Genomic DNA, 25,312 nt, shown 5'->3' on the forward strand with positions numbered 1-25,312 from the left:
GGAGATTACAGTGGGAGGTGGACAAACATTAATAAAACAATCACTCAATACATACTTGATTACAAACCAAGGCAAGTGCTCTAACAGAAAAGTGCATAGTTCAATGGGAATGTGTAAAAAATGGAGTCTAACATAAACCAGGGGGTCAGGAAGTGCTTCCCAGAGAAAGTGGACCATGAACTGAGCACTAAAGAATGAATAGAAGTTATGGGACAAAGGGAAAGGGAGAAAAAAGGTGCAAAAGCCCTGAAAGAAAAAACAAGTATTCCAGGAACAGCAAGTTCAGCATGTTTGGAGCCTAAAAAGTAGGGAAAAAGGGGAAGAGAAGTGGAAGTGTAGGTTGGTTCAAACCATTTAGGTTCTGTAGTCCAGGTTATCATTTTCTATCTTTTTACTAAGAATCACTCAAAGTCACAGAAGGATAAAGAAGCAATTTGTATTTTTGACAGTTTTAGTTTTATCTGAGAAAATGCTCATTCATAAATGCTATTCAAGATATAGCACATTTTCATAAATTTTAGTTTTGTAAGTGGGGTCTGGAGAAAGGGTAAGGTGGGAAGGATAGAGAATGGAAATATAAGTATGAAGAGGTATTGAGAATTGATTGCTGTACTATGGAGTATCTGACTATTTCAGGGGTCTATAAATGGATTTGTTCTGAGAATGAAGCAATGTTTGAAACACAATTGTTTTGGAGAATTCAAATATAGATGAAATTTGCTTGTGACTTGTGAGCTACATTAGGCTACTTTTTATAATGGAAACCTCCACTCTTGGAATTTCTAAAATAACTTTTATAGGTATGGGGTTTTCTATTGTTCTGGTCCACTTTATCTTTATAGCAATCCCTAGTCAAAATAAAGAAATGACCTATGTTCATTAATTCCTTATTTTGAGACTTTTGAAGGTAAGGATTCTGACTGGTCTTCTCCAACCATCTGGGATACTAAAACGCATCACTGATGAATCACTGGAAATCCAAGTCAAGCATATGTAAGAAAATACAGTGAATTGCTTAAGGATCTGAGTTTTTTTAGTCAAACCCACATGGTCTGCAATCCCAACTCTGCGAGACTTGTAGTAGTAGGAATCTCATCTCATCTTTCTCTTCGAAAGTCTATGATCACTCTAGACTGCTTGAAGAGTAGTCCCAATTGTTGAGCATGGTCCTCCACGACTAGTACCACCCTCATCCCCTTCTATCTACATTTCTCTACAAGTTTTCTCTTCCATCCACGCTACCTCTAAATGTCTGCTACCTTCCCTAGGGGAAAAAAAAACATTATACATACTGTATAGTTATTGAGATAGGAGTTTAGCAAGCATTTAGTCAATGGCAAATTTTTTCATTAAATGAAAAAGAACTTTCACTTAAATTTAATTGAGTGATTAAAGTTTAAATTTATTTGAGTTATTAACCTTATTTTTAATAATAATATGTTTATTCCTCCACCAAAGTACATAATGCTGAAGATAGTACAACTAGAGCTCTCACACTGAAGGATATTTTAAATGGGACATTTTCCTATAAAACATTTTTTCCAAACTGGATTTCAGGTAAGTTAACTACTTTTTTATCTTTTGGGGGATTTTTTACTGTATGTGTTTTGTGTGTGTGTGTGTGTGCCAATGCTTCTTTGTGGGAATGAAACCCAGTGTCAGTTAAAATAGACAAAAGGAGCAGTTATCTGGATAATTCTAGTGTCCAGTGAAGCACTTTGACAAAATCACCAGATTGGATTTGGCCAATAGTAATGGAGCCAATAAGAGTTTTAGCAGAAAATAAAAGTTGAAAATGCAGTACTGAAATAATTTGAGTGTGTAACCATAGCTTTTCAGAGTGGGAGGTACACACCAATTTAGGAATAGTCACAGGAATTTTACCAAAAGCAAAATTTTGTTGTTGAGATGGATAATCTGAAAAACAGGCAAAATCTCCATCTGACTAAAAATCCTTTAAAGTTTGTAAAATTGATACTGCATGTAGTTTTTAAAAATAGAGTGGTAAGGAATCAGTTTTACCAAGCAAATGGAGAGAATAACTAAATTCTTTATGACTTTGTAGTTGTATATCTAAAATGCTGCTAAACAAAATGGAGTAATTTCATTTTTTCTTTAGAAAATAAAATGTACATAAAAATTGGTTTTTAACAAACACAACCCAAATGCAAAGTATTATTTTAATGATCGTGAAATAAAGAGCGTTTTTAAACTAACTAGTCTTCTTTGTACCACAGAAAAAACAAAATTTTCTTTCTAAGCCCCCAGACCTTGTTAGAATAGAGCTGCTGCTAATAAATATGGCATCTTTATGTAAAGTTGAAAAAGGCATTGTTTCCTCCATTCCACCTCCACCTTATTTTAAATCTGACAAAAATTTTTTTTTTACTGGAGAGGCAGGAAAAAAAACACAATAAGTCTGTGAGATAAAAGAGAGATTTCTTCTTGTTGTAAATATATTTCCTGTTAACGGAGATCATTTCATGTTTTGTTTTCCTTTTTGTTTAAAGGACAAGAATATCTTCATCAATCTACAGATAATAATGTAGTATTTTATAATATTGAAACAGGAGAATCATATATCATTTTGAGTAACATCACCCTGGTATGTATCCGATATCATCTTCCTCCTCAGAAACCTGTGCCGGCTCTCCATGTCCAAATTCCTTAGCACCTGATCTAGTCCTGACCGGACTTCCCGGCTCCACGCCCACTCTAGCTCTCCTCCAGTTCTCTCTTCAACCCACACCAGACCAAGTTCCCTGCCTCCTTCTAAATCACGTAGCATCATTCCTCCTGTGTGGAAGTACAGTAACATGAAATTTAAGAGCTCAGTCCTCAGAGACAAACTTAGGTTCATATCCTGGCTCTGCCACTTTTTAGCTGTGAAACAGTAAGCCAATCTACTAATCTGGTCTCATCTGTAAAGTGGGAATAAAAGTACCACTTTAGGCTATTATAAGGACTAAATGAAAAAGCATATGGTAGGCTTAGGACAGTGCCCAATGTAGAATAAATGCTCAATAAACGATAACTATTACGTATGAGCACATGCTATTCTGTCTTCCTGGACTCTTGGTCCTCCTACTTTCTCCACCCTTAAGAGCCAATTAATCTTTTAAGGATCCATCATTAATCCTGTCATTTGGATTCAATCCCTTCTTCCTTAATGCTCTAAAGGTGCCATATTTATAGCTCTTCATAGCGCTTTCTAATTTACAATGTGTTATTCATTTATAAGGTTAACGTTATAAGCTTCTTGAGGTCACAAAGTGTATCTTATGTATTACATCCTCCCTCCTTTGTGTATGGTCAATTTCTTTGTATACAGTAGGCATTAAAAGTATATGTATGTAGGAATGTATCAATGATATGAAATTATTTTAAAACTGCAAATTTACATGGCTCCTTGTATTTTTTCTGTATTCTAATCAACTTCTCCATAATTTCAGAAAAGTGTGAATGCTTCAAATTATGGGTTATCACCTGACCGGCAATTTGCATATCTAGAAAGTGATTATTCAAAGGTATTTTAATTGATTATTTAATTTGGGTGTATATGATTATATCTCCTACTAATCCACAAGAGGGCTTATATAAATAAGGGGAGTTAAGACTGTATGTTTACCTCTATATTTTCAAGAAGGTAATGTAGATTCTAGATATACTCCCAGAGCATAACTGAAACATATACCAATAATTCAGAATTTGGCTTTCTTGTATAATTAATTTCTAAACCTACTTGACATCATAAATCATTTCATTAATTTTCACATATTTTAACCTCATGAAAGATTATTATTGGAAACATAAATATCAAGGTATAGCATACTTAACTCACTTGCTCAAATAAGAAAATATACAGTCAGTGGTCGAGACAGGGTTTAAACTTCTGTTTTCTATAGAAGTATTCCCACCAAACCACATTACTGTTGCTTTATTTTCCCCTTTCTGAATGAAGTGTAAAGGGAAGCTAATCATATTCTTTTTTTTTTTCACTTTTACTGGCAAAAGGGCAAAATCATTTACTATTGAATTAAACTTCTAGTTATTAATTTGAGATCAAGAACTTTTCATTTTAGCCAATATTTTTCCTAAACTATCTGAGATGCAAACTCCCTTAATATACAGAATGAAAATTCAATCTTGCCTTTCTGGTGGTACTGTCAGAAGGATAGGGAGGCATTAGGTCCTGTTACCAGCTAATATTCAGAAAGACATGTTTCAGCCTGGTGGAGTTCCTTTGTCAAGAGTTTGAAAGCCCATTAAGAAACAGAATCCAAAATAATACTTGTATCTTTCACTAGCCATGGCACAAATATACTGGAGAAAAATAGCAACATTTTTTTTCAGAAGAAATACAAGCTAAATACCTCTCATTTGTTTTGTCAATTTTTTAAAAAGATTTACTTATTTATTTCTGTTTTTTCAATTTATATTCTAAAAACTATACCTAACTGAAGGAAGGTAAGCATTTTATAATAAAGCTGTATGTTGAATGAAATTCTCTTTACCCAACTTTAAAAGGTCTCACCAAAATGAATTATCCAAATGTGGAGTAATCCCTGTGGATGGTGAAAACTATAGCATTTTAACTTCACTGGCGGTAGAGCAGAAAGGGAACTCCCCTGGGGTAGAGTGTGTCAAAGAAAAGCTTTTCGTATTGAGGACTCTCTTTGGATAGGCTTTTAAAAAATATTTTTTTCCCTTTATTTTAAAAGAAGCTTGAGATTATATAAATGTTACATGGAAAATACAGGGGATCCCCATATAGCCCTCCCCCACTTTCCCCCATTAACATCATCTTTCAATAGTATGGTACATTTGTTACAACTGATGAACACATATTGAAGCATTGCTTCTAAGCGTGGTCTATAGTTTACATTATAGCTTATGCTTTGCACTGCACAATTTTATAGGTTTTGGCAAAATGTATAATGGCCTGTATTCTTCATTGCAACGTCATCCAGAACGATTCCAATGTCCTGAAAATGTCCCATTTTATACCTGTTTTTCCCTCTCCCTCCCCTCAGAACCTCTGGTGACCACTGCCTTTACATTAGTGTTACAAGTTCTTCCATTACTAGAATAATAAGAGGTTTACTTTAGTCCATAGTTGCATGGTCTGTTTGTTCTTTTCTCAGTCTTGAGAATTTTGGCTTTTTATGGAGTGAGGGTTGAATCACTGCCGAGAGTAGTTCTGGAACTTGGACAAAATACTAAGGCCACAGTAAAGCTCTTTGAATGAAGACTTGTTTGGAATTGAAACATATCCTTCCTAATGCCTATCAAAATAGTCCTTTTTAAATCCTAAACCTGTGGTAGAAATAGTAATATTGATATATGATGGATAGTTTGTTTTTTAAATCATAATTTGTCTTTACCTTTCTTCTTTCTGACAGCTTTGGAGATACTCTTACATAGCAACATATCACATCTATGACCTTAGAAATGGGTAAAACTCTATTTATTAATACTACATAAAATTTCATGCCTATTAAAAATACTAAAATTTAATATCTAAAATTTTTTGTTTTGAACTCTGGTTGGAGGTTAAGACTACATTATCTTTTTACTAATCTTAGTTTCTAACTTCTTCAAAATATACTCACATAACTTATGAAAGTCAAGAAAATACTTTTCAATGGGAAACTTTCCTCTTTTTATTTGACTATTATTTGGGTTTTTATATAGAATATAGTGTTATTTTTCCTACTTTTGAGTATAAAATTATAAACATGATGTTTATGGAAATATACATACGCAGCAAAAGTTCAAAACAAGCATGGAAAAATTTAGGAGTGGCTACTTTGGAAGTCGGCAGAAAGGATGGAAATACACCAGTAAAGCTGTATCTGAATACATATTCCATTAATTAATTTTAAATTACTTATGTTTAATGGCAAAATGTTAGCATCTCTTAAATTTAGGTGGTAGATATATTGTCTGTCTTATTTTCTTTACTTATCTCAATGTTTGAACTATTTGAAATATTTACAACTTAACAGAAATGAAAAGAACGTGCAGGTAGGTCAAGAATTGGGAGCCAGAACTCTGGCAGAAGGAATAGTTTATGTAAAGGTCCAAAGGAAAGTGGAAGCGGGAGTGTTCAGGTAACTTAAAGTCGGTCAGATTATTTGAAACTGGAGGAGGGGCACACTGACAGGTGGGAGGTGGTGTAAAGTTAGGAAGGATTGAAGCCAGGCAACAGGCCAAATAATAATGTGCAAGTCATTAAAAAGAGTTTAGATCTTGTTTTGATGACAAAAGGGAATCACTGAAGGGTTTTAAATGGGAAATGACATGATCAGATTTGCATTTTAGAAAAATCACTCTGGCTAAGTGTGGACAATGGATTGGTCTAGTTATTCATCCTAATATGATATCCTATTGGCTGTTATATAAAAGGGAAAAATAATTATATGGCTTGAAGAGCCATTGTAAAATCTTCAGGTCTGATTCCCCTTTTGTCTCACAAGAGCACAAAAACTCAATAAAAAATTATCTATTCGCTTCTTTTAAATGTTCTGAAAAGAGTATCCCTGATCTCCTTAGATTGTTCAATTAAGAAAAAGGAACTGCTTTTTAAAGTAGAATCTAAATCCACCTAATACATGCTGAGTCTTTCTCAGAGAAGTTTGAAACCACATCACCAAATTCAAGAAGTATTTATTTAACACCTACTATGTGTCAGGCATTTATGAGGAAATGCAAAGGAGACAGAGGCACCAAACTCACTCTCAAGAAAACGTTATTCTAGTGAGGTGCAATCATAATCTTTCAGCACAATTTCTTAAAATTTTAATCATTTCTTTGTTGTTGTTTTTTTAAATCATTTTGAACTTCTCCATGTTCTACCTAAGTCAGGGTTCACCAAACTAAGTAGCATCCCCAAAGTGGACGATCAATACTAATATTTTATTCATGGGGGTTCTATTAGTTTTACAGCTTGGAACCATGTTTAACATTTCGCTTTTGTGCAGTTAATTTAATCAAACTACTGTGGCTTTTTTTCCCCTACACAGTTGTCTAGATTTTCCAATTATTTTGGCCAGATAAATGGAGCATAATTTAGGAAATGAGGGATGACAAATTTGTTGAGAGTCAAGGCAAGACTGAAACCACTAATTCCAATTCTTCTATACACCAATGAAAATCTACCACAGAGAAAATGAAGATGATCCCAGTTTCAGGCTTAGAAAAGGAAAGTTGAGGAGACGGCAGCATTGTACAGTCGTTTCCCCCACTTTCTCCCATATTGTTAGAAAATACAGAAAATGGCAGCTGTGGTGACTTGCTGAGCCATGAAGACACTTGTGCTGAGATTTTCAGCTTGGCACTAACATGATTGCATAGATGATTCCACAATATATGGGCAACTAAGAAAGTGCTTCATGTCAAAGGTAACCTGAGAGTGGCATGAGGCAGAATTGTGGACCAGGTGAAGAAGGTCTCTTCTGGGTCCTCTCTTTCAATTTGGTCTGACCTCTCAGGGGCCCTATACTTATACACTGCCCTCTGGTGGCAAGAGCCTCCACTGCAACACCAGTGGTCCTCCATGAACAACACTGAGTTTTCTTTACTCAAAATGTATCTGCCTGGTACCACGGTCCCTCAGAGCTTACTAGGCCTGGTGCTACATAGCCTAACAAGTTAAATCAACACGATGGTTTGTTATAGGTCTTCACAGGTGTCCAAAATTTAAAAGGATGGGAAAGGTAGAAATGTCGGGCATATTTTAGGTTTAGCTAGAGATATATTTTGGGGGGACATGAGTCTTTCTTGGGGCTCCTCAAATTATGCCTTGGAAGGAGGTCTTGCTTTGTTTCCCCCAAAAATCAGTTTTGATGAAACTATTAATACAATCTTCAAGATGAAAACGTTAAAGCTTCAGCATGGCATCCTATGACTCTCTAACACATAAAAATCTGAACACATTCTTGTTAAGAGCTACAGAAGCTCCACAATGCAAGACAGTCAATTGAGTATTTGCAGGGTGACTTTAAGCATCAAAATGAGATTTTTGGCCAATAGGATATTTGAAATTTCCCTACGGGTGGAGGATTTTGCAAGCTGAAGGCGTACTGCCCAGTATACGATCTGTTTTTCAGTTTAGCTTGAGATCAGATGTTCCTTTCCTTTTCTGATTTCAAGTCAGATCCCTGGGGAGATTGTCAAATGGCATTTTATTTTCAAAAATTTGAAATGCATATGCATTCACAGAGATGGGGGTTGTGAACGAGAATGTGGAAGTGTACATATTAAACTTCAGTACAATTATAGAATTTCAGAGCTGGAAGGCACTTTAACGACCATCTCCACATGGTGTGTGCAAATTTTACAGTCCCAGGGGTTGAAAGACTTAAGTTTAATTAGAGGTCTGCCAAAAACTAACAACGTAACCTTAAGAAGTGATATCATCTCTCTGGACCTAAAGTCTATTTCCCATAAAATGTGGGATCTATTAGATAATTTCTAGAGGTGTTCTCACCCTAATAATTCTATAAATCCTTTATCCGTTCACTTTACTGTAAGGATCAGAAAACTAAGCCAGAAAAGGGAAATGACTTGTCCAATATCATCTAAGTAGCTACTGGAAGACTGCTGTCACCACCCATGTCTCCAGTCCCACATTCCCTCTGTCTTTCCATTATGTTTGTAGAAGCAGAAGGGATGAGCCTTCATTTTTATTGTTTTCTGTTTATACAGATTTTAAAAAATTGGACAACAAGCGTTTTTATTTTCTTTCTCTGTAGAGAGTTTGTAAGAGGGAATGAGCTTCCTCGTCCAATACAATACTTATGCTGGTCGCCAGTGGGGAGTAAATTAGTAAGTGTTTAAAATTATACAAATATTTAAATAAAAGAGGGGCCATTTAATTTTAGCCTTTGTTAAATTTCACTGCCTGAAAGGAAAAAAAATGCATTCATAAGTGTTTTAGTGGTTAAAAATGGGAAAGAGTTTTGATAAATTGAAACCCATCTGAGAATTCCGCAAAATCTCAAGCTCATGGATAGATTTCTTTAAATATCGCAGTCAAAAACTTTATCCTTATACTCAGCCAGAATGTGTGGTGCCAGAAAGCTCAGGAAAATATGGTTTTCACAAGTTTCCCAGACTAGCTTCAGACAACATGAAATTTTGTCCAAGCTCTTATTTAAGGACTCTAAATAAAGATAAGATCTGGCTGGCTATTAATATTCAGAGATTTATATGACTTTTGTCAATATACATATTTATTTAAGTAATAAAAACAACTAATATAATAGAGGAATTTATTCTTTATTTTATATAGGTCTTAAAAATCATAACTGATATCATTGTGGGTTGTTTGGGGTTTTTTGACCTATTAAAATGATATTTTAGCTCTGAGTCTTTTTGCATCTGGATTCCACCTTTTTAATGGTATCAACTAAATAATTAACACAAACATACGGTTTTATTGTATTTCTTATGGAATTTAATTTTATTAACTAATTCATCACCACTTCTAGGCATATGTCTATCAAAACAATATCTATTTGAAACAAAGACCAGGAGACCCACCTTTTCAAATAACATATAATGGAAGGGAAAATAAAATATTTAATGGAATCCCAGACTGGGTTTATGAAGGTAAGCTGTATATGTTTTCTACTGCTGATGTTTTAGGCTTTTATTGAAAAAAAAGAAAAGTATTCATTTAGTAAGATTAAATGAGTGGTTTCTTAGTTAGATGAATGGTATCATTTCTGAAAGCTGTGTACAAGTTATGAAAAAGTCCCGCACATTCTGAAAGAACAAAATCTTGAGAGCAGAAGACTGGCAGAATTTATTTTCATGAATATTTTAGTATAGTGATAACAATTTATTTTCTAAGAAGTATATGGTCCCTAGGGTCTGTGTTAGTATATTTTCTCAAGGTTTATTTGTTTTTTGTTTGTTTATTTTCTTGAGAAATCAATTTTTTCTCCAAAACTAAACAATTGTCCATATTAGTTTGGGGAAAATGTTCTTAGTTTTTGAGCTCTTATGAATTCTGTCCTTATTCCAGGGCATGAATTTACAATTAAAATATTAGTGTTAATATTAATAATAAAGAAAAAATGTAGGAATAACAGGTTATAGGATCCAGGGTTTGATAAAACATTACAAGGTCTCCTTTCCTTTATTTTAAAATTGCAGTTAAACTATTTCTGCTTTAAAAAAAAAAATTCCCAGGAAAGAAATTCAACTTTTGGTGTTTATGTCACTCTGTGCTATAATTAAAATTTTCCATGTTTTGGCTACTTTAGGTGTCTGTAAAAACTAGAAGTTTTGTCCAAGTAAAGATTAATAATTGCAGATATGTTTATTTTTTCTTTAAACTTTTTATTTTGAAATAATTTCAAGCTTATAGGACATTTGCAAAAATAATGCACAACCCATACAGAGAATTCCAACATACCTCCTTAGATACCCAGATTTACCAAGTTTAACATTTTGTCACATTTCACACTTGCCACATCATTATATCTACCCATCTCTCAATTATTTTTTAAAATTACATTTCTGATTAATATAAATTCCTTACTAGATCAATTGATGTTTAATATAGGCTGTAAGTTTAAACTATCCCTTTTGACCCAAATTATTTATTGTTAAAATAACCCAAGCATATGTTACATCCACATTAAATTATTTCAGGCAATAAATATTTCAATGTATTTACAATTATTTTTAAATTAAAATGTAATTATGATTAATATGTTAACTATTTTTCAGAGGAAATGCTTGCTACAAAATATGCTCTCTGGTGGTCTCCTAATGGAAAATTTTTAGCATATGCAGAATTTAATGATACAGATATACCAGTTATTGCTTATTCCTATTATGGTGATGGACAGTATCCGAGAACAGTAAATATTCCATACCCAAAGGTATGTTGAATACTTTGAGCAGATGCTTTCATTTCCCTGGTATCAAAATGAGCAGCCATTACCATGAATAGAGGTGGGATCAACAAGTTTGGAGAGCTTTTTATCCTTGTGCATTGTAAGGCAAACATTGTACTGTTCTCTATTATTTATATGGACATCTGTTGCTTTGGACATCTGGTTGTGCTGGATGAAGTAGTCTTTGCAAAATCCACTGCGGAATCTTTGAAGAACATATGGTCTAGATCATGGAAGATAAACAAGCTTAACTTTATTTTAAATTTTTTCATATTTCATGCTCCAAATTCAGGGTAAAATTCTGTTTTGCAATTCCCTCTTGAATTCTCATGTAAATGAGAACTTGAATGGGAAATATAAATGTTGAACTTGATGTTCCTCTAAGGTAGAAGCAGGTATGATTTATAGTCTTTTCTGGACATACAAAGTAGGTGAACTTTGTGAGCCTCAGATTCTACCTTGAAGGGATTAGACATGGTATAAGCTCAGGTTTTTTGCATATCTAACATTATAGAGTTCTTAGTATACGTATTTTTTATTTAGCTCCATGCTTGCAGAGAGGAGACATGTGTGTGCAATAGGAAAATGGCCACATCATAGCAGAGAAGCTTTGTATCCTCATTTCAATTTAGACAAGGAATTTGAAAGAGAGGGATCAAAGCATAAATGTCCCTTTTATATAAGGAGCCAGAAGTGATTTTAGAAGGCTTCTTGTCCTTTAATTTCTGTTATTTTTCTTTGCTGAGGAAGTACTGTCATGGATGAATCCAACGGGTTCCTAGATGTAACAAAGATGGGATGTGGCATACACACAAGTGGATTCTGAAGCAAACCAAAATGGCCATGACTTATATTGATGTTAATAGTTATTTGAGAAAAAGGCAGTGGACAAGAGATGAATGTTTAATTTGGAGAACCCTCAAGGGCTGTGCAGAAAGGCTAAAGCCAGAAATGTTTGGAAGTGAGAGGTGTGATGCTTGGGAGCCGAGATGTGAAAGAACTTGGATCTTTGGGAGGACTGGCAAGAGTGAGAAAGATGAGGAAACCTATAACTGAGGGGTGACTGACACTGGTAGGGAAGTGGGGGCCCAAATTCTCATGTTTCTTTGCAGACTAAAATTGCTGAGAGAAACATTTGACTAAGGGATAAGACAACTCCGATGGACTAAAGAAGGCCCAGTTGCACTCGGGAGTGAAACGGAGGTTTTGGGAGAGACTGGACAATTCTTTAGATGAATTCAAATAGCACTGAGTTATTTAAGACTATGGAGCTAAACTTCATGGATTTGAATTTTATTGCAATTATAAAATTCTTTTTCTGCGGTAAAATAACAGAGGAACGCTAAATGTCTGAGCATGAGCTATTCTGTCTTGTAAATTAAGAAAATTGTAAATCCCATGAGCATTTAATTTGGAGAAAAAATTTCCCTGATCTTATGGGAATGTTACGAGTGGTAATGTAATGAGCTAGGAGACTGAGCACTTGTGATTGGCCTAACCAAATTATAGGGCAAAAGCAAAAAGTATCTTTCATCTATTCCTTCTTTCTTTCCACTTTCCTCCCACAGCTAGTATTTCTCTGTACTCTCTCAGCACACAGAGAAAGGATTATTATTAGAATGATCCTAATAATAATGGTCCAGACATGCCTTGGAAATCGGAAAAGAAAATTAACAATCACAAAACTCTATTTTCATACCCAAAATGTTTTCCCCTATTAATCAAAGATGCCCTGCTAAGCCTTTAAAATGTATGTTTTCACTCTGGTGGACACAACATTTGTAATTATTTTCCAAGTAAAATTGAGATGAAGTTCCTGTTCATGTTATGAATAGAATATTTTCAACAGTAACATGATTCACATCATTAGCTTGTAAAACTTCCTAAAGTGTCTTTAAAAGGCTGGGGATAACAGGAATTTTATGAGCTTATAGATATCCTTTTCTTTTTTTTTTTTTGGCAGGCTGGAGCTAAGAATCCTGTTGTTCGGCTATTTATTATCGATACCACTTACGCTGAACATGTAGGTCCCAGAGAAGTGCCAGTTCCAGCAATGATAGCCTCAAGGTAAATTAATCACAGATTCCTCCCACATTTCCATCTGAATTTATTACACTTTAAAATTTCCTAATCAGAGTTACACTTCTGTTCTAGTAAGTTCATGATGTACAAGCTATAAGTAAAAAAATAAAATAAAAACAGCATGCAAAGTTGAAACACTCAAAATTATGAATCACAAATGTATTTCTTAAGCTGGATTAAAAAAGTCAAGGCTTTCCACATATATAAAGGTGACCACAGTGAACAAACTAAGTGACACTTTCCCAACCATGCAGATATAAACTTGAGACCAACAGGCAGATAGTAAAATTCATATATGTCCTCAGCCTGGTTTTTTCAAGTCTGGCCTATTTAACCTCAAATCCAGGGTTTGTGGATCCAATCTCATCACATGTGCATAATAAACAAGAGAATATAATCCAACCCTGGCTAGATAGTATCATTTTTCCCTTAGATGCAGTCTAGTCTCAATTTTCTGCTTGCAGATTAATCTGTTTGGGGATTAATTTTCGATAGGGAGCTGGCCTGAGAGAGCCTCACTTCCGCAGTATGGTTGCCCTATTTAGGCCTTGTCTGTGTAAGTTCTGATAACAGCAACTTCCAGCCCCACTGCCAGCCCACTGGTGAAGAGGGTAAGCCCTGCCTGTTGGGCCTTCTTGCTGCTTTCCAAGTCCTAACAGCCCAAGACTTGGCTGCTCTCCTCCAGCCTCATGAAGGAACAGTCAACCAGGCTAACAGTTAACTACTAATAGGGAGAAGAACCCCATCTGAGGTTTCTGCTAGGCCTTGCAAAGGTTCATCCACTCTTGGATACTCAAAAATGACTACTTATAAAAATGATCTGTTATTCCCCACCCAAATCTAGGTGACGAAAACTTGACTGAATATAGCCTTTTTTTAAAAGTGTCATTCTCTTTAGGAGGCAAATGGGTTGGTGGAAAGAGCATTGGAGAAGGAATTGAGATGCTTGTTTGAGCAAATGTGAGATACTAACATCATAAAAGTAATATTTGCAGATATATTTGGGGCACTCAGTATGTTTTCTATAGAAGCAGAAGCATGGAATTGTTAAGTAACTGGCCCAAGTATGTAGGAGATAAAGCCAGAATTTGACCCTGAATTCCCTTCCAGCTCTGTGGTTTCATGGATGGCCCAAATGTCTTTGGTTCATTTATACTGATATTCCCCTCAGAGCCAAGGAATCGTTGGAGGCATTCATTAGCACCTAGTATGTGCCAAGCACTATTTGAGTTATTTCCTATACATCACCTTTAATTATAACAATAACCCCAATTTGAACACCTGCCCAGGTCACAGCTAAAACCCAGCTTCCAACACAGATCTGACTGGAGAGGAAGTTGGCCCTTTCACCACACTGGGCTCTCTCTCGCAAGTAATTAAAAAGTGAAAAATTGCGTCTCCCGATTCAAAATAGCCAGTTTAATCCTTTCCCACCTCCAGATTAACTGGTAGCTTTGGCCTTATGGCTTGAATTCCTAAGCTGTAAATGTTCAAAATGAGGAGGAAACTCAACGCAATAATTCCATTAGATGAATGAATTCTCTTACAGGTGTTCTTAAAAGTTAGCAGATAAATTTAAACTCTCTCCAGAGAAAAGAAAGTTTTGACTTCCTTATCTATTAAATAAATATGCCATAATAACAAAATTCATTATTTAGAAACAGAAATTGGGAAATTATTTGAATGTGATATTGGCTTATGGTTTTGACTGTTTGGGTTTATTTGCAGTGATTACTATTTCAGTTGGCTCACTTGGGTTACGGATGAACGAATATGTTTGCAGTGGCTAAAAAGAGTCCAGAATGTTTCTGTGTTGTCTATATGTGACTTCAGGGAAGACTGGCACACATGGGACTGTCCAAAGGTAGAGTATATTAAAATCACAGATTTTATATTATACAGAGTATATTAAAGTCACGTATTTCTGAAGGTGAAAGCACAATAGCAGGGCCTTATTTATAGCGAACATTTTACATTATAAATCCAGTATTGTTGCACTAAATTCCTGATTGCTTTGCAAAGAAGCACTCTGAATTCACAGGTCCATTATATTTTATCAAATAAGTATCTTGTGTTGCTGTTGTTTTTATGGGTGGCTTTAGTCCTGAAACTGAATAGAGAAAACTACTAAATGATATGCTGTAACATTGCTAGAATCAGATATCTGATTCTCAATCAGATTTGAAATCCATCATTTTGAGATTATAAAAAGAGGAAAGTAATAAAGATGAAATAAGATGGGTCTCTTAAGGAAATTGATATGTTCTGTAGAAAAGAACCAGAGAAGAAATGGAACTGGAACACATTCTATTCAAGATCAAAACAGAAAAATTAAAATTCCAGAGAGAGTTGATATTATCAAAAGAAATGCAAATCTCATTTTAAAATCAAAAGTGGATGAATGAGAACATGAAATGAAATATCAGATCAGACTAATATAATTCTTGGTATTTTAGCAGAATGCCCTGTAATATACTAAGGCTGGTAGAGGGGACTCTTGAAGGCTAGGCATGGATTGACTGCTGAGCTTTAATTGTTTCTATTGTTCTCATCCAAATGTAATCTGTTGAATTAATGTGTCAGAAAACTACTTCACCAGTCTAAAAGCTTTAAAATAAGTATTCATACTAGAGACTAACCAATACAAAACATTTTCTTTAAATAGGAAATTTGATGGGTACATTCATTTCACAAGACCTCTAATTATGAAAAAATGTTCATTAAACCAAATATAGAATAAAACTAGTTTATAAAGTAAGAAAAAAAAAGCAGAGCAATCAAAGTAAATCACTAAATTCCATCTTCAAATTAAGACATTATGTTTGCAAGAAAAAAGTCATCTGAATTTGTTTGGATATATACTAGGACTGTAACAGTCAACATAGTTCATGCTGAAAATATTTTTTTAAATCACTACTGTGTCTGTAAGAGGCTTGGCTAATTTTGATGGAATATGCTAGAAGCATATTTTTATCCTGCTATACAAAGCAGAAAGAATATTTTGGCTTTAATGAAGCATCATAGGCAGAAAAGATAGATGAATCTTGATTAAGTTAGTTAATCAGACACCATTGATCTGATGAGCCAGTTTTGGGTGACTAATCTTTAACTTTTACATTTAATCTTGATATTAGGAGCATTGCTTTAATTTTATTACATTTAAAACTCTGAGACTGATTGTTAAGACACAATTTTTAGTTCCTAAAATTAGGCATTTAAAAACCTTAATTCCTTTGGATCCTGAAATTCTAATTTATCAATATCTGAGACAACTTTAATCCAAACTAACAGAATATTTCAGATGCTCATTCAACGAAGTGTCAAATACCCTGGAATATATAAAGTTTAAGTTTTTGTCCAACAAATGGTAATTAAATTTAAAATACCAGATTCAAATTACCTTAGGATTTCTAAACAACCTCTGTTTCAAGATAGGTACTCTGGCAAATCATGGGCCACATTTCTGATTTAAAAGCAACAGAGTTTTGAATTTTCCAGTCACCAGGTTCATGACTGGCATGTATATGCATACGCTTTGAAAACAAATAATATTTAAGGTAAGATGACCTAGTAACATTTTATTTATGATTTGGAGTCACAACTAAAAGAGGCAAAAACAGCTGGCACCTAACAAAGCCTACTTATCCTTTTAGGCTTAATAATTTTTCAGTAAATGATTAATTGTATAATGCTGATATATACACAAAATAGTGCACATTTTACATTTTTGAGCTTCTTCATTAGATTGAGAAAAGAAAGATTTTAATCTAAACTCCACTGTAAAATTCCATATACCGTATCAAGTGGTCGTATTATACTGGGCTATGATAGATTTTGTGATAATTCCAACTGACTGCCTCATGAAAATTTAAACAGAACCATTAAATACCTGATCCAGCATTTGCATTACCCATGTATATGCAACAGTGACAGGCATAAGATTTTGAATATAGTCATCTTAAATTCAAGTTTGAAGACCGTCTGACCAGGCCGCTTAACTGGTTCAAATTGTCCAAATTATATTTAGGAAGAAAAATCTTCCTAACATTAGTTTTGATGTGATCATTTTCTTTCAGACCCAGGAGCACATAGAAGAAAGCAGAACTGGATGGGCTGGTGGAGTATGATTTTGCTATCTTTTACTTATATTTTACTGAAATTTGACAGATTCTCAGCTATGGAAGGACTATTTGAAATGTATCTAAACTGGCACTATTTGTTTTCATAGAAAAATGAAGGTATAAAACACAAAGGTGGTGACACTTTAGTGATTTTGTGCCAGACATTTTTAATCTCTATGTTTTTAGAATTCCATTGAGAACCAAAAATTAAGACCTAACCTTAAGTTTTTCTCACTGACTCCCTGGTATCCATAACTATTATTTCTTGAACAAATAAAATGAAAACATTTTTCAAAAAGGAACACAATCCTTGACAGGTTTTTTAAAATCTTTTAATTATTAGGCATTTGAATCCAGGAAAATGAAAAAAATAGATTGAACATCCTTGGTAATTTAAAGTCACTTTATCTCTTACTAAGTTTGATACACCTAAACTAAATTTCATATTCTAGTTTTTAGGTAAATAGGTATCCATTCGAAAAATTTGCATTTTGTTTTATTTGCGGTTACCTATATATCTGAAGTTTTTGGACAGGTTTATTCAGTGATTTGTGAGGACTTTTTAATGGGAAAAATTATATATTGGAGAATATTGACTATTGTATATACTTTATGAAGAAAATAAAATAAGACAGAGAATAAGTAAATGTTGTGTGGACGCTGCCACTTACCACAAATGTATGAGTGAATTCAACTAGCACTGGGTAGGGATGGGGTGGAGAAAGCTATTTCTCTGGTATCTCGACATATTATGTAAAGAAAAAGGAAACTCTGAGGACCTTAGGGTTAGCTCATTAACCCATGACATGAGGATGATACAGAATTCTGAAGTCAATTTTAACATGTTAGATCTTGTAGAAATTCAAACTTAAAATGGCTAAGGATAAGGTAAATTGCAAAGTATGAAGCTTGAGATGTTAAAAACTCGTTGCTACACACTTTTTTGGGTCCAGTGATAGTGATAGGCTATCATATTTTAACTCTGTCTTCAGTTTTAGAGACTTCAGTTTATTCAGTAGCTAGAGAATATTTGTAATCTGATTACTTTATTAATTACATGCAGTAAATATAAATTACATTCTGAAGTAATAAGGCAACAAGACTAAGTGCATAATTCAGAAAGAAATAAGGGAAAGTCCTATTTGATTTTTTCTTTTCTGCTGTACTAAATAACAAAAGAAAATTATCAGTATGTAGTGAAAGAACAGTATTATCTAAATTTTCTTGATCATTTATCAATTAGAAGCTCACCTTCCAGAAACATTTCTTAGATTAACACTTGAAAACCTGAAAAGGAAACTGCTCATCCCCTCCATGGCAAAGATTTTCCAGTAGAAAATGAAGAATACATACCTGAAAACTTACTTTAGTTGTGTTCTCCATGATAATAATATAACCAGAGCTGCTCAAAGCAATATGAATATCATTTTACAAATTCATCACCAATGATACAAACAATCCTCTCAAAGACATTACCTTGAGTTTCTATAAACATTTATTCTGAAAATGCAACCAATGTTCAAATCACTGACAAGTTTTGGAATGCATCTTTTGAAATCTTCTATTTATACTTATCTTGAGGTCAACAATTGTATCTTACTAATTTTTAAAATCTGTAAGATTCCAGTCTTGAATTCTCAGCAAATACTAGCTGCATGAATGGATGAATGGATAAATATATTATTTAATTACCTCCTAAGGCTGCAGAACATTCTTTTAAATACATTCAGAGGAGGCAAATGTATGGCCTTTGAGAAAAGATGAGGTCTTAACATTACATCAAAAGTTATGCCAAACTAAATTTGGCAAATAGCTGGGGCATGTGATTTTGTGCCAGATAATTTTAATGTCTGTAGATTAAGATTCTGTTGAGAACAAATTATCTTTCTAATGCATTAATCTCAACCTCTTAGGATTTAGCCAATAGTGAGCAAGCCTTCAGAATTCCAGAAGAAGACTTGTCAAAAGTCCTGAGCAATAATAGCTTTCAGAATAAGTTCACATCCTCCACGGCAACTCCTTTGAAGGGATCTTTTATTAGATATTAGACATTCTGACACGCTTTTTGAAAAAGTCAGGTATACTTTATATAGTCATAGCATATATGCTGTGTAGTTTCCTTTGACTTATATTAAAACCAATGACTTCATGAAATTAACCAGAGGCAACCTAAAAATATGTATGGATTTTAGATATTTGTTCAAGTAATATTGATAAGGTCTCTAGGTAAAGCATCCTACGGTAATCATAAAAGACTACATTCAAAAAGTGCTTTAGAGAAGAGGCTGCTTTAGAATTTAACAAAAAGGTTTAAACTGAAAAAGGCCTTCAGAGATCACTTATGAATTAGAAAAATGAGAGTAAATGACTTGTTAAAAGTGACTGATATTAGTTGCAGTCACAGAACTAGCAAACAGGCTTTAAGAACTTTACCCATCACTTTCCTTCTACCAGCACTGATGAGATCTGCAGTGTCTTCATTTGGAGAAATAACCAAATTTCTTTGGTACTTGGTTAGAAAAATAGCAACTACAAATTCCCTTTAAATAAGTTGCTTTGTTGCATTGTAGAATATAGCTGGAAAGGAGGATTTAGTCAAAGAACTTTGCATTTAATCCCTTACATTTGGAGAACAAGCACTAAAAGCATAATGCTTAGACTACAAAATCATCCTTGAATTATTTCAAAATAATTAAGCAGAATACTATATTTCCTCTAGGCTGCTGGCAAAATCCCTCGTTTTTAAAAAAAAGAATTTTCTACTTGATGTTTAAGAGTCTGTGCTTGAGATGTGGCTCAAGCAGTTGAGCGCCTGTGTCCCACATGTGGGACGTCCTGCATTTGGTCCCTGGTGCCTCCTAAAACCAAAAACAAACGAGAAGCAAACAAATGAAAGAACTAACTCAGGGAAGCCTATGTGGCTTGGATCTCGTTCAATCTCTGGCCCTGGTACCTATTAAAAAAAAAGTCTATGCTTTTGCTGGCTGTGGACTCAATTTGGCATTGACCTTAAGTAAGACCTCAGCAAGATATTATATGGTATAAAGCAAGAAAAATATTTCAAATGGCTTTGCATTTCCCATAGAGATGAGCAACTTATCAGAAAATCTAAGCATGATAAAGAGACCTGTGAAAGGGCCTTGTTAAAACCAGGACAACCAGGTTGTGTGTGCTTATCTAGGGTCCAGGTGTGACTCACCTTGAAGAAGCACTTAATGTAAAATGCATTAAGGGTCTAGGCTTTTGCAAAGTGAATGCGGAAATATTTCACACTCTCTTTACCTCACCCAAGTTACCTGCTCATCGAAAGCCCCTTTCTTAGATGTGTGCAATGGAAAAGGAGAAGATAATAGTCTTCCCTTAGCAGAAATAGTCTTCCTGTTTGCCTGTTTGCCTGATCGGAAAATGTAACACCTCTGCTCTATTTTTTTTTTTTTAACTTTTCAATGAAAATGTAATTTTAAGTTTTAATCTAGAACAAAACCTTTTAAAAATAACTGACTGCCAGTGTCAGGAGAATTTCTTTCTTATTGTGGTAAAACTTAAAATATTGTGAGACCCAGTCTCCATTTTAGTGATGAAGACAATTTAGAACAAGTTTTCATCTTTCACACTGAGGAGTGAAAGGAAGATAGCATAAAGAGGTTACTAGTAAGTAAGTTAATCAACACTTAGCTAACAGGGCAAAACATCTTTCTGAAATAAAAGAATAGCTTTGTCAAAGACCTACACTAGTGAAATTCCATCTACAAGATCTTGAATCTGAGTTTCTTATTCCTGGCCTCCTGACTCTCAGTTTTACTTAGGGATATTGGGTCTTCATATACAAAATCCCCCAAAGTCTGGTCTTATTAGTAATGAAACTAATGAGAGATTCATGTAAAGAGAGAGCAGGTTTTCATTATTCCATTTTTCACTTTGTTAAAGTTTTATCTATTCTGTGCCAATGTGATGAGACTTGGGGCTGCCATGACACATTCCCACAGCGGAGTGGCATAAAACAATGTATTCTCTCATAGTTCAGGAGGCTAGAAGTCTGAAATCAAGGTGGTAGCATTCTCTCTCTGCAGTCTCCAGGGGATAACCGTTCCTTGCCTCTTCTGACTTTCGGTGGCTCCCAGCATCCTTGGCACTTTGGGACTTGTAGCTTTATCATTCCTCCCTCTGCCTCTGTCCTAACATGGCCTTCTTTAGGTCTCTGTGTGTCATCTCCTCTTCTTATTAGGAGGCTGGTCATTAGACTTTGGGCCCACCCTAATCCAGTTTGGTCTCATCTCCATCCTTATCTTGACTATACCTGCAAAGACTCAATTTCCCATCTTCTGAGGTTCAAGGTGGACATGGGTTTGGGGGGCACATTACTAATCCAACACAAATAAGCCACATCAAATAAGTTGCATTTTTTTTTAAGATTTATTTTATTTCTTTCCCCTCCCCCACCCCGTTGTCTGCTCTCCTGTTCATTTGCTGTGTGTTCTTCTGTGTCTGCTTGCATTCTCAGTGGCAACAGGAATCTGTGACTCTTTTTTTGTTGTTGTGTCATCTTGCTGTGTCAGCTCTCTGTATGTGTGGAGCCACTCCTGGGCAGGCTGAGCTTTTTTTTTTTTTGCATAGGGTGGCTCTCCTTGCGGGGTGCACTCTTTGCACGTGGGGCTCCCCTATGCAGGGGACACCCCTGCGTGACATGGCACTCCTTGCACGCAGCAGCACTATGCATGGGCCAGCTTACCACACAGGCCAGGAGGCCCTGGATTTGAACACTGGACCTCCTAATTGGTAGGCGGACACTCTATCAGTTGAGCCATATCCGCTTCCCAAGTTGCATTTTAATGTCACACAATCATTATCGTTTTAAGAGACATAATCATCAGTTTCATTTAAAAAAAAGGCATCAAACATCAGATTACAGGTAGGGCCATCATGAGAAAAGCTTACAGTGACTTTCTTTATTTACTTCTTCAAAGATGGGCTCCAGACTGGGTGTCAGCAGGCAAGGAATTTGTGGCTAACAGACATTGGTAGCCTCTTGGTTGTTTAGAACTGCTTGACAACGTTCTAAAGAGCTGAAGGTCTTGGGTCACTGTCATGTGAAGGGGCACCACACAGAGAGAGAATGTTTTGGATTATTTGTGGGATTATCTACTCCACCTCAGCTATCTCATATAGCTCTCTCACCACTTTGCTATCCTTTCATCACCCAATGACTGTGGGAAAAAGAAGCCAGCAACATAAAACTAGTCAATTTATTTTTTAATTGGAGCGACATATGAAACTATTGTCTGGAATTGAGAGTGATAATTTTTACAGAATTTCAGTTATCCATATCATTTAGGATATTGGAGCCTGTCTTGCTTTGTTCCAGGGCTCATTAGTTGGAGCTGGATACCATAGACCCCTTAGGTCATTAGGTATTTCCCAGCAGGTGCTTACCATGACACCCTAAGGAGAGGTCAAAGAAGGGCAATGAAGTTTGCTCTGTTCCCTGAGCTCAAGGAGTAAGCCTCCCTCTTGTTTTGGGCTCTTTTAGTTTCCTAGGCTGCTCGAGCAAATAGCAGGAAATGGGTTTGGGTTAAACAACGGGGATTTATTTGCTCATGGCTTGAATTTGGGAGAACGTTCAAATCAAGGCATGGTCAAGGTGAAGCTTTCTCCTGAATCTGTGGCATTCTGGGGCTGGCTGCTGGCCTTCCTTGGCCCTGGTCTCCTCTGTCACATGGCAATGCCCATGGCTGTCTCTCCCAGCCTCTCTGTTCTCTTCTGGGTTCTGTTAAATTTCAGCTTCTGGCTGCTACCTCTCTGTCAGAATTTCCTTTGGCTTCTTAAGGACTCCAGCAATCGGATTAAGATCCCTGTTGACTGAGCTGGGCCACACCTTAACTGGAGTAACCTCATCAAAATGTTCTATTTACAGTGGGTTCGCAACCACAGAAATGGATTTGATTTAAGAACACATTTTTCTGCTAATGCTTCAAACTACCACATGGGGGAACATTTTTCTCTCAACAACCAACACCTCACCCCACCCCCATTAAAAACCATGGCTAGTAGACATGATATTTTAATTTTTAAAATGTCTTTACTGAATCATCAGCATTGGATGCTTGCCATTAGACATATCAAGAATTAAAAGGGCTCTAAGCTTTAATGAGAGTGACACTTTGGTCAAATATTAAAATTTTGAAGTCTGACTTGGCTAACTATGAACATTCATTTGCAATTCTTTTAACTCTTGTTTCAAACTATGTAATCTCAGAACATAGAAATTCAATCAAAGTAAGCATTATAAATGCAGAGATATGTAGTAGCAACAAATCAAGCAATAGTTGGGATTTTTAAGTGCCCGGCAGAATTACTAGAAATGCTGACTATCTAAAGAAAGAAATTTTTCAAATGTTAGTGATGAAAGGTGGGCGAGCAAAGCATTCTGATTCCTAAACTATACAAACTACTTTAAATAATCTGCAGTTCCAGTTCAATTTGTCTTTTGAGCATAACCTCTGTTAATTCCTTTCAGTTCTTTGTTTCAACACCAGCTTTCAGCTATGATGCCATTTCATATTACAAAATATTTAGTGACAAGGATGGCTACAAACATATTCACTATATCAAAGACACTATGGTAGGTTCCTTCCAAGATTTATCTCCTCAAAGATCATTCACTTGAGGTTGCTCAAATAACGCTGCACTTCACACAACATAATGTTTGTCTTTTTATAGGAAAATGCTATTCAAATTACAAGTGGCAAGTGGGAGGCCATAAATATATTCAGAGTAACACAGGATTCACTGTAAGTATTGCATGAGGCTTGATGCACCATTCAGGTTTTTAATTGATGAGTGTACAAATGATATGGCATCACCTGTTTTAATTGAGTATTTTTTGTTTATTACTTACTCTATAGTTTTGTTCAGACACCTGTGATTTCATTAAGGTGGCTCATTCTTAAAAACTAGGTAACATGATTTCCTTTTAGAAAGAATATCTGGTAGGTGGTCTTTTTTTTATATTTAGTAAATAATTATAAATGATTTGTAAAATTTTAAAAATAACGGATTCTCAAGGCAAACTTTACTCTTCAGAACTTGGAGCAATGAGCAAGCTTTAAAAGTGCATGGAGGGCAACATACAGAGATGGAAATTCTTTTGTAGCTATTCACTATTATTTAAGTTCACACTTATTATCTGTAACAGCGATTATTGAGCACAAAATTACTGTGTGCCAGGTAATGTGACACATAAATGATTATCCCAGGTTATTCAGAAAATTCAATTAACTCGGCCAAGGCCAAACAGTTAGTGACAGAACTAGGATTCAAACCTCGCGCAGGTGAGCTCAAAGGCTCTTGTTAACTTCAGCACGACTATATTTCTTCTGGTTCTGTCCTTTTCAATCCATCCTGCATACTGTCTAAATAAACCATCTTAAAACAATCATTTATAATAAAACTTCTCTAGTCAAGAGTGCACAGTTGATTCCCTTCACATCTCATGAAGTCCACCTTCAAGGGCACTCTCAGCACTCGCGATCTGCCCGCAGGAAGTTGGGCTGCTAGGAGGGAAAGGCAGGCTGTCAGGCTAACTAGTGAGAAACCTGTCGGAAACCTATGGCCAATCTATGGGATTCTTTGAAGGGTGAGCAGAGGTATGTCGACTTTATACTGAGCAGCTATTACAATCTCTTGAGTAGAGGGAATAATAAGATGGAAACAGGTGGGAGACTGATCTCACCCATAACATGCTCATAAGGAAGAGGATGACTGCTGGTGGGAAGACTCCGCAGTGGTGTTAGCCATGCCTGAGGTATTAGAGGCCAGGACTGGAGTCAGGGCAATGAAATGCTGACTCCTTGAAGGCAACACTATGTTGCTTTCTTTCTTAGCATCCTTAGCACTTAACACAATGCCTGACACTGACCTGGAGTTCCAATAAATATTTGGTAAGTGAGTAAGAGGAAGGGGGAGATGGTAAAGGCTGCGTGAGGCCTCAAGGAAAGTGCAACAGGACTGTGAATTCCTGTAAGTGAGGGCAAAGGGAAAGGAAAGAGCAATGTGGACTCCGTTGCAAACCTTAGAGATAAAGAGAATTGTGGAATCTTTGACAATTAATAAGGAAGTTAATAAGAAAGCTGCTGGGAGCTGCTTGGGAAGGGGGCTGAGTAGTTTTAGTCAAAGAAAGTTTGAGACGATGTGGGAAAG

General features: G+C 35.5%; 1 protein-coding gene across 3 annotated transcripts in view; it reads left to right on the top strand.

Annotated features, from left to right (window-relative positions):
- FAP (fibroblast activation protein alpha) overlaps positions 1–25,312 on the top strand; it is a 77,378-nt gene that overhangs the window by 20,390 nt on the left and 31,676 nt on the right. For 2 of the 3 annotated variants that reach the window (XM_004464404.5, XM_023590495.3), the window contains exons 3-14: positions 1,459–1,557; positions 2,511–2,605; positions 3,453–3,527; positions 5,403–5,455; positions 8,757–8,829; positions 9,495–9,615; positions 10,744–10,898; positions 12,877–12,980; positions 14,724–14,859; positions 17,072–17,116; positions 23,631–23,735; positions 23,834–23,904. In XM_004464404.5, coding sequence (XP_004464461.2) covers positions 1,459–1,557; positions 2,511–2,605; positions 3,453–3,527; positions 5,403–5,455; positions 8,757–8,829; positions 9,495–9,615; positions 10,744–10,898; positions 12,877–12,980; positions 14,724–14,859; positions 17,072–17,116; positions 23,631–23,735; positions 23,834–23,904 — 1,132 coding nt within the window. Of the gene's footprint in view, positions 1–913; positions 994–1,458; positions 1,558–2,510; positions 2,606–3,452; positions 3,528–5,402; positions 5,456–8,756; positions 8,830–9,494; positions 9,616–10,743; positions 10,899–12,876; positions 12,981–14,723; positions 14,860–17,071; positions 17,117–23,630; positions 23,736–23,833; positions 23,905–25,312 lie in introns of those variants that run through there. The other variant, XM_023590494.3, reaches the window with a different exon arrangement.

The sequence above is a fragment of the Dasypus novemcinctus genome, chromosome 7 (assembly GCF_030445035.2).
Source record: "Dasypus novemcinctus isolate mDasNov1 chromosome 7, mDasNov1.1.hap2, whole genome shotgun sequence".
Classification (NCBI taxonomy): domain Eukaryota; kingdom Metazoa; phylum Chordata; class Mammalia; order Cingulata; family Dasypodidae; genus Dasypus; species Dasypus novemcinctus.